Source organism: Bactrocera latifrons, unplaced genomic scaffold (assembly GCF_001853355.1).
Source record: "Bactrocera latifrons isolate USDA-ARS-PBARC rearing strain unplaced genomic scaffold, ASM185335v1 scaffold_20, whole genome shotgun sequence".
NCBI lineage: Eukaryota > Metazoa > Arthropoda > Insecta > Diptera > Tephritidae > Bactrocera > Bactrocera latifrons.
In genome coordinates, this window is record NW_017535519.1 from 955,909 (window position 1) to 965,618 (window position 9,710).

Consider the following 9,710-nt stretch of genomic DNA (forward strand, 5'->3'; position numbering starts at 1 on the left):
ACAAGTATAGAAATTGTATTAACCATTTATCAGCGTGAAATAATCAGAAAGAGCTAACTTTTAAATTACGTATTGAAAATATTAAATTTATTTATTAATTCTATTAATAAGATATCGACTAAAATTATATATGTAAGTTTTTTAAGGTTGGCGTATATTACAAGTCTCTTAAGTAAAATTTAGTGTGAATTATGCCATGAAGTAAACGATTCCAAAGGCGTGACCTAAAACCGACGCCACTTTTGTTTAACCATGAGTATGATAATTTATCGATTTCTATAAAACAAAAAAATTTTTTCACGTTCAATATCTTAATAATGATTCAATAATTGTTAATTTTGTGATAACAATTTCGAAATTTCGAAAGTTAATTTCAATATTCTTCACTCAACCAATTTGTATTGTCAGTGCTAAACCAACAAAATGGAATTAAAGTGGCAAAATAATTTTGAATTTACCGCCAACTTCGTAGCTACATTAAGTTAAATCTAGGTCATTTAGACAAATCTATGTTTCATATATGTATGTATGCTTCAATATACATAGATAATTTTGATCGATGTTTGGCCGACTGACTACATGCTTCAAGGCAAAAAACTCCTTTTTATCTACTGCTATTAACACACGGTGAGTATTTACATACATTTGCATGCATTTTGTTATTTGTACTTTGCAAAAAATTATAAACTGTTAATTTGTTTTCAATAATGTACGTATAGAACTTTACTGCTGGGATCTTTAACCTAATAATGAGCTGATTTATTATTTCTTCTTTAATTTGCACATATTTACGACGGCTACACAATTTTTTCTACCGTAAATTACTTTGTACATTTTCTAATTTTTGGTCGTCACTCGTGCGAGAAATTACCCAAAAATTTACAGTATATATTCAATTAGAATTTGCAAACCTTCTTCAGTTTCAGTCAGACTTTTCGCGCATTGGTGTATTGTGTTGCAGTATAAACAAAAAACAGTTTTCTAAATTGACTCTTTAATGATGTATTTTTGCAAAGCTATCTTCACTACTTCAATTTTGGCGTTTTTATTCCTTACTCCGATATCTGCAGGTGTAAGTTAAACAAGAAAAAACTTTAACTTCGGCTGCACCGAACCTAATATACTCTTCACAGGTGCATGTCTTTTAGTAACTATGTGTTTAGTTTGTATGACAGCTATATGCTATAGTAATCCAATCTGAACAATTTCTTCGGAGATTACAGTGTTGCTTTAAAAAATAATCTATACCAAATTTCGTGAAGATGTATTGTGAAAAATCAAAGTTTTCCATACAAGAAGTTGACTTTGATCGGTCAGTTTGTATGGCAGCTATATGCTAAAATAGACCGATCTTAAGGAATTGTTGAGATATTATAGCCTTGCCTTCGATAATAATCTATACTAAATTTCGTGAAAATATCTCAACAAATATAAAAGATTTCCATACAAGAAGTTGACTCCGATCGTTCAGTTTGTATGGCAGCTGTATGTTATAGTGGTCCGATATCGACAGTTCCAACAAATGAGCAGCTGCTTGAAGAGAAAATGATGTTTGCAAAATTTGCAAACGATATTTTAAAAACTGAGGGACAGACGGACATGGCTAAATCAACTCAGCTCAAAATACTGATCATTTACATATATACTTTATAAAGTCTCCGACGCTTCCTTCTGGGTGTTACAAATAAATTTCTATTTGCCAATCGCTGGCTCGGAACCGGTTTTAGACCCAAGCATTGTACATATCTGTACACAAGACGATATTCCGCGGATTTAGTTATTTCGAAAGGTAAATCGTATTCTCTATTTTTTGAGTTGTCCGACGGGTTAAATTCTGTGATATTATAGTAAATACAGGAATGTTTCGAAACCTCTTAAACCTCTCTCATTTTCATTGACATCCGATAAGAGTTTCAATGACTAATTAATATTATTTCCATAATCTTCAATTATCACTGACATTCCTGATGCAGAGTAAATATCTCTGGGGTATCCGTTCGTCAAAGTTTAGACCAATTTTTGAAATATTTACGGATTTGGAAGAGCTCGACAGATAGTAATATGTAACGTTTCTACAGGTTGGCCTAAATAGAACGTTTTATTTTTCAAATTATGGTAAAAACAATTGAACGGTTAAAGGGTAGGGTTATTTTTTATTTGATAACAACAGTCTGATTGTGATCTGATTTTAAGGATGAAATCTTTAAACAAATTTATAGACAATTAAAAAAAATTGGTATTATTAATAACGGTTTTGTTTTTATGGAATTTATTTACATCATAGTGGGTTTAATATGTCTCATCTTAATTGCTTGATAACCGTTCTCCGGTTTTTACTTTTACTATGTTTCCAGATCACTGAGGAGCAGATGTGGGCCACTGCCAAATTAATGCGTGATGTGTGCTTACCAAGATTTCCGAAAATTAACATCGGTAAACATTATTTTATGAATTCTTAATAATTTAACAAACAGTTCGAACAGTAATAGATTTGGTAGTGACTGCTTTCAGGAATAGTAGAAATAGATTTTATGACAGTTGAATACGGCTTTTCGGAGTTATGACATTAAAGAATGGACAAGACTTTCCGTTTATACTCATATTATGAATTACAATGGAATGTTGCCAGTTCGTTTCGTTTATAAAGTGGATTGTAGAATTGTTGCCTCTATAATTCTTTACTGCTTGCCAATCTTACTAACTACTGTAGGGTAATATATAGTCGTGCAAAGCAGGAGGCAATAAAGTTACATGTCAGATACTTTCTGAGTTGGATCTTTGTATAAGATGTTATACTTCATCCATTTGCTGGGGAACCAACATGTAAGATATCTAATTTTACTTCAAGTGCGCTGCAACTTTTCAAGAACTTATTGAGTAGGTTTCTTTATTAAATAGGTATATTTTTTGGCGTCTTCATAAGAACAATAATTTATATTTCAAATAATAAATTTATGACTAAAAACATTTAATTCAAGCTTATATGAAACGAGTTAGCGACTCTATATCCATCTCCAAAGACCTAAAATACCTACCTACCTACCTCTAAAAACTACTCACACCTTGTTTTCAGAACTCGCAAATCAATTGCGCGACGGCAACATACCAGACGACAATAAAGATGTTAAATGCTATATTAATTGTGTTTTAGAAATGATGCAAACGGTAATTACTAGTCATTATAATAGACTTAATTTAATCACAATTTTTTTATGTTGTTAAATTTTGTCTTGACTACCATACTTTAGATGAAAAAGGGTAAGTTCCTGTACGAAGCGTCGTTGAAGCAAGTTGATATAGTTTTACCCGACTCTTATAAAGACGATTACCGCGCCGGTCTACTTAAATGCAAGGACGCAAGTGCTGGCATAAAGAAAGACAACTGTGAAGCGGCATACACAATTCTGAAGTGTTTGCGTGGTGAAATTAAAAAATTTATATTCCCTTAAAAAGTGTCGAATGACTTTTGCTATATATTGCAATAAAAAGTGTCGCATAATTCATTTTTTGATTTGCCTCTATTCATACACATACCTCGTACGAAAAAAAATCAAGTACAAGATTGACACGATACTGGTATCTGGCGATAATGCGTTAAGCATTTGTGAATGTAAAATAGCGATATCCTGGGCTAAAAATAGTAACACATTTTAATTTCAATTTTGCTCGTAAGCTCATTCGTCGGAATATTTATTTTTCCAGGTTGGTATGACTGTAAGTGATATCAGTGTAAATGCCACAACAAAATATTCATTAATGTTTAGTATATGTTTGTCTTCCTGAAGAATAGAAAGTGATTTTTACGATGAGCCAAACTATTCAACAAAGAAATTCCATTAAATTTTGTGTGCGGAATCAATTTTCTGGTATCGAAATGTTCAGGTTGTTGGAAAAGGCCTTCGGTGATAATTCTTTGTCGCGACCAAGTGTTTTTGATTGCTACAAATTATTCTAAGAAGGTCGAGAACGCGTTAACGATGAACCACGTGCAGGGCGGCCATCAACAACAACTGATGATCGTTGGAATATCAGAAAGATCAGTGAAAACCATTTGGAAAGATAATTTGGGCCTAGGAAAGGGAAAGCACGATTGATTCCACAATAACTAAATTTTTTCGAAAAACAACGCCACGTTTAAGTCTGTGAAACAATGCTTTCCGAATATTAGGATGTCATGAAACGTATTATTATTGGCGATGTCTCGCATTTATGCTTACGACCCGAAAACTAATCGGCCGCATATCGTGGCAAGGGTGAGTCGAAACCGAAAAAAAACACCTCAAAGCAGGTCAAAAATCCAGGTGTGGTGCACTCCGAACTCCTTCCGACCGGCCAAATTGTCAACAAGGAATACTATTTGAGTGTTATGCGTAGTTTGCGCGAAGCTATTCGTAAAAAGAGGTTATAATTATGGGCCGAAACCTCTTGATTTTTGCACCACGATAATGCACTGCCTTACACAGCATTGATTCTTCGTGAGTTCTTCGGCAGATTCTCAACCAATATCGCGCCACAACCACCGCATTCGCCTGATTTGGTTTATAGCTATTCAGCAAATTCAAACGATCGCTCTGGAGAAACTGTTTTAACTCTTTCCTGAATTGAGAAAAATAAAACGTTGGCACCAGTGTATTGGGGATTACACTGCGAGGGGCGATATAGATTTTGAAGGAGAAATTAAGATTTTTAAAATGTAGTAAACGAATAAAGTCTCAATATTTTTGACTCATAGTAGTACCATTTCATTTTCTATAGTTTCAAATCACTACGAAATAGTTAAAATTTAGTAAACCGTTGAATAGAAATACAGTGAAACTACGATAACTCGTATTTGCAAGGGACCACAATTTAAATACGAGTTATGGAGAGTTTTTCGAGTTATCAAGTTATACAACTTATAGAGGCAACATACAGAATATACGAATTGTAGAGTTTTTGTTTATTTATTTTTTCAATTTTACATAAAAAACAAGAAATGATTGCATATATTTCAATTAATAAATTAAATAAATAAATTTAAAAAATACGAGTTATAGAGACACATTTTTCAATTTTTGTCTCAAGAAAAATACGAGTTATCAAAGGGACCGAAATACATGCATTTTTCGCGAATTTTTCTAGGGACTGAAGAAACAAGCTATGAAATATCAAGGTTTTTCGCTTATCGAGGTTACGACTTACCGAAGTTTCACTGTGCTTTTCTTTCGCGGCAAGGCATGCCTGTCGTAAGAGGCGACTAAAAGCCATATGCACTATGTCGGGCTTTAGAGACCATGTTTTGATGTCAACATGGTCTAAGTCAGATAAGTGCTATAATATTCAGCTGGAAGTCAAATTCTAAGCTTTATATTTATATCTCAAAATATAAGGCATTTGTCACAGCTACAAATGCAACCAGTCATTGAGTTTATACGGGAACTCAACTGGAAGTAGCAAATAGTTACAAAGTCAGACCAAAGACTATAACCTGGTACCACGGGGAGCAGTAAGCCCTTGGAGGTAACTCCAATCTGCTCATTGGGTTTGGCCCTTTGGGGAGATTCGTGGTGGATGTGGTTTATACCTAAATGCAGGAAGGGCATTTTGTCCAATGTGGAGTCGCACTGCGGCCGGGTGCCGGACCCAAAGTACGGCAGAGGTTTTAGATGGGCCTCGTACCCGACCAAGGTGACTAGGGTTTCCCTATCCACCCGAACCAATTGGAACCAATGATTAAATGCAAAATGCATTTATGCTTTGGGGCGCTGATCAACGCATTGTATTGATCTACGTGCTTCTAGCAATAGAAAGCACTGTGGAGTTAGGCTTTCATAGACAGGTATTCACGTTAAAACACATTGACTCTCTGTACTTTTCTTTATTCTATTCGCCGTACTTTAGCGTCTTTTCTGCTTACTACGCTATTCAAAAAAGTAAAATATTACAGCTCGTTTAACACTACTTCACCACTTATTTGGTAGTATTTGGGCTAAAAATATAAAAATTCAAGTTAGAACTGAACTTTGTTACAAAGTAAATTTATTAAAGAATTAAAACCAAATTGGTTTCCTCATAATTACCCACAAATTCCCTAATGGGTCAGTTGTAAGGATGTGCGTGTTCTATCGACTAGTGTTGACGATGAGTTGAAAGCTGAAATTGGCTGCTATTTCCATTTTATGTAGTATACTATAACATTCCAATAGCTTGTAATCATATATGTACTATATCTAAACACAGGTTTGTTTCTGATTTAGTAATTACTGACACAGTATCAATAGAACACTCCACAAATTGATACTTAATATAGTAATTAGTGGGCGGAACAAGTTATTAGTAACAGTATAATATTTAATTTGACGTGCGTGTTGACTTGCGTTTGCAGTCAATACATTTATGATTTTAAACTAATGATTGAATTTGACTTTTTTCCTCATTCGGAATCGGCTATAATAAGTGACACATATACTTTATGGGAAAACAATGCTTTTTTTGTTTTATTAATATCTATTATATATATGGTATATAAAAACTACAAGTCGCGTTGTTTGTCGATGTAATTTCCTAAATTGCTTAACCGATTTTAGCGAAATTTGCACTCTTTCAGTTTGATCCAACTTAAAAACTAGGATCAATAATGTGAAAAGTGAAAACTACTCATAAATAAAATAATATTTCAAACCATAAAAATGCGTCAAAAATTTATGTGAGAATCATTTGACTACTTTATTGCTTGAAAACACGAAAAAACTTCAACTTCGGTGGCACCGAAGCTAAAATCTTCTTCTTCTTACTGGTGTGGAAACCGCTTACGCGGTTATAGCCGAGTTAACAACAGCGCGCCAGTCGTTTCTTCTTTGTTTTTGTTCGTCGAGAGAGGACTTTACTTTATTGCCTACTTAGTCCGAAGTAGCACCTGCTGGCAAGAGATATTTTGCGTTGGATTTTGAGCCTGATTTTGTCGTTGATATTGATGCTGGTTCCAAAATAGATAAAGATGTCATTATCATTAGCATACGCCCTAAGCTGTACCCTCTTATAGAAGATTGTACCTTCTCGGTTTAGTTCTGCTGCTCGAAGTATTTGCTCCAGCAGCAGATTGAAGAAGTCGCACGAAAGAGGGTCGCCTTTTCTGAAACCTCATAGTGAATATCTGGTCAGTTGATGATATGCCACACTGATAAAGTTCATTCAGTTTCTTGACGGTGGGCTGTAACCTTTCACACAATACGCTCGATCGAACCTTATACGCGATATTGAGGCAACTTATCCCACGGTAGACGGTGCAGATTGTGGGGTCTACCTTTTTGTGGATTGGGCAGAGCACACTTACATAGATTCCAATCGTTGAGCATGCTTTCATCTGACCACATCTTACAAAGACGCTGATGCATCCGCCGTGTTGCAATAGCTCGGCCGGCAATTCATCGGCCACCGCCGCTTTGTTGTTCTTCAGACGGATAATTGCTATTCAAAGTTCTTCATGGTTGGGAATGGAACACTGGAGACGTGTCTTCTGTCTATCACAACATGATCGTTCTGGTGGCTTTTCGATCCAGAGATAGCCAGGTAGCTTGACGTATTCTCTTATGCTGGAATCTACAAGTAGTACTACAGATATCCATATTTCAGGTCCCGGCGAAGTCGATCAGCTTTAACCTAATTGGGGATGTTTCGCCAAGCACGTTTTTGACATCGTGGCGGGGGCAGCTCTCATAGTTGCGCTCCAAGCGGTCATAGAATGCATCTTTGGTCACATCGTCCATCTCGGCACCTTCCCATTTAAGGTAATAATTTTTATTTCGTTTGCCTTAATCGTCATCAAAAGGGGGGTCTCTTATCCGAGGCTGTTTTTGACTATTCACACAGTAACAGCACAACCCTGTGTTGGAGATGTTTCGTCTTCTCACTTTAGCTCGCCTTTAAACGGATGTTTATAGGCTACCCAGAGGATACTTGGCCAAAGACCGGAAGTCGTGAGCTGCTTGAGCCATATGTAAAAAAATCCTTTCTGGCCACTCCCAAGATAATGGCGATCAGATAACTTTCCTTACTTGTGTGAACTTCTACACATGGCTCCATCCACCGAAGCTATAGTATACTTCAAAAATACAGAATATTCGTTACAGGAACTTGATTTTGATCGATTATTTTTTATGGAAGGTATATGCAATAAATTGGCAATAAACCGTGCGAACTTTTTTAAGCTATGTCGGCAAATGAAAAAGTTTTCCATACAAGAACTTGAGTCCGATCGTTCAGTTTGTATGACAGATGGATGCTATAATGGTTCGATATCAGGGGTTCCGACAAATGAGCAGCTTATTAGGGAGAGAAGGATGTGTGCATAACTTCAGATCGATATCTCAAAAATTAATTAGTTCGCGTGTGTACAGAAATACAGAGAGTCTTTTCCTTCGGAGTTTTACAAACTGCCTGGTTAACTCTGTTCAGGGTTCAAAACTAAAAAAAAGAACTCATAGCTATACTTATACTCTCGCAACGTGTTGCTACAGGGTATAAAGCTTTGTTCATCTAATGGTTTTTTGTAGCACCTAAAACCAATCGAGATAGATATAGGACGTATATATATTATATAAGAGATCAGAATAAAAATTTAATTATTTAAATTTTGAATAACTATGTGTCCGTTCATCTGTTTGTGCAAGTGATAACTTGAAAAAAATTGAGATATTTTGATGAAACTAAGCCAAAAATAGGTCAATTAAGAAGTCCTTGGTGCCATAGTAAAACACATTTTTGAGCAAAACTCGTTTCTTTTATTCAAAATACTTCTCGTCAAGAATTATACCCTAATTATAGCGATCCTTCCAATTAATGGATTTTTTCCTTCGTTTTTACTGACTTTTAACATTGCTTTGCTGAAACAGAACTATTTTTCTTCAAATGCGGCCATTTCGGAGATTCGAGTTTACAACGTAGAACATCTCCAAACCCTGCTGACGCTATCCGGAAACTAGTCATCGAGCCAAGTTTTTGCTTAAACGGTATTTTTCCCTTCAATAAGCAATACTTTATCAACACGCAAAACTCCTTTTTATATATTTTTTTCATAATAACTAAAGTAGCTTTACTAAGAATGATATAATTCACAAACTAATGATACGACAGCTGTCACAGGTTGGGTATTAATTCTAATGCTAAAAAGCCTGCGGAAAAACTTTACATAAATATATGTACATTTTGCGTCGCTGAAATTCGGTTCGAAAATGGTAATCGGTTGTATGCATTATTGGCCAGCCCACATCATTTATGTATAAATTCATGATTTGTGTTTATTTTTTGTTTGGTGAAAATTTAATTGAAGCTCTGAGAATTTTCCGTGTACAATTTGTTATACAATTGTAGATATTTAAAGGTATTTAATTTTCATATTGGTAGATTCCACTGTTACAAATGTGCCATTTATTTCTCTAAATTATTATTGATTTACAAAAATTAGTACGCTATTTCTGAACGCATTTGGATGGAAGGGTTGCTAATTTTAGCTATAATTTACTCACATGCTATCAGTAAGCGTAACATTCGTTATATAAAATCCTATATACATTTTTTATCCATAAGCATAATATTTGACAAAATAAATTTATAGCGGAGCTAAATGTAGTAGTAACAAGTAAGGAAGCGCTAAGTTCGGGTGTCACCGAACATTTTATACTCTCGCATGATAAAGTGATAATCGAGATTTCATTATCCGTCATTTACATATT

The 9,710-nt window shown here is 34.9% G+C and overlaps 1 protein-coding gene across 1 annotated transcript; it reads left to right on the forward strand.

Annotated features, from left to right (window-relative positions):
- Nucleotides 1-955: 955 nt before the first annotated feature.
- Nucleotides 956-3,449, forward strand: LOC108967997 (general odorant-binding protein 19a-like). The gene is made up of 4 exons (XM_018931714.1): nt 956-1,072; nt 2,355-2,433; nt 3,074-3,165; nt 3,249-3,449. The coding sequence occupies exons 1-4, from the start codon at nt 998-1,000 to the stop codon at nt 3,447-3,449; spliced, it is 447 nt and encodes a 148-aa protein (XP_018787259.1). The 5' UTR covers nt 956-997.
- The last annotated feature ends 6,261 nt before the right edge of the window (nt 3,450-9,710 follow it).

Coding starts and splice junctions, on each gene's coding strand:
- LOC108967997 (XM_018931714.1), top strand. CDS start 998: ATGATGTATTTTTGCAAAGCTATCTTCACTACTTCAATTTTGGCGTTT. Junction 1,073..2,354: donor TTACTCCGATATCTGCAGGT/GTAAGTTAAACA, acceptor CTATGTTTCCAG/ATCACTGAGGAGCAGATGTG. Junction 3,166..3,248: donor TTTTAGAAATGATGCAAACG/GTAATTACTAGT, acceptor ACCATACTTTAG/ATGAAAAAGGGTAAGTTCCT.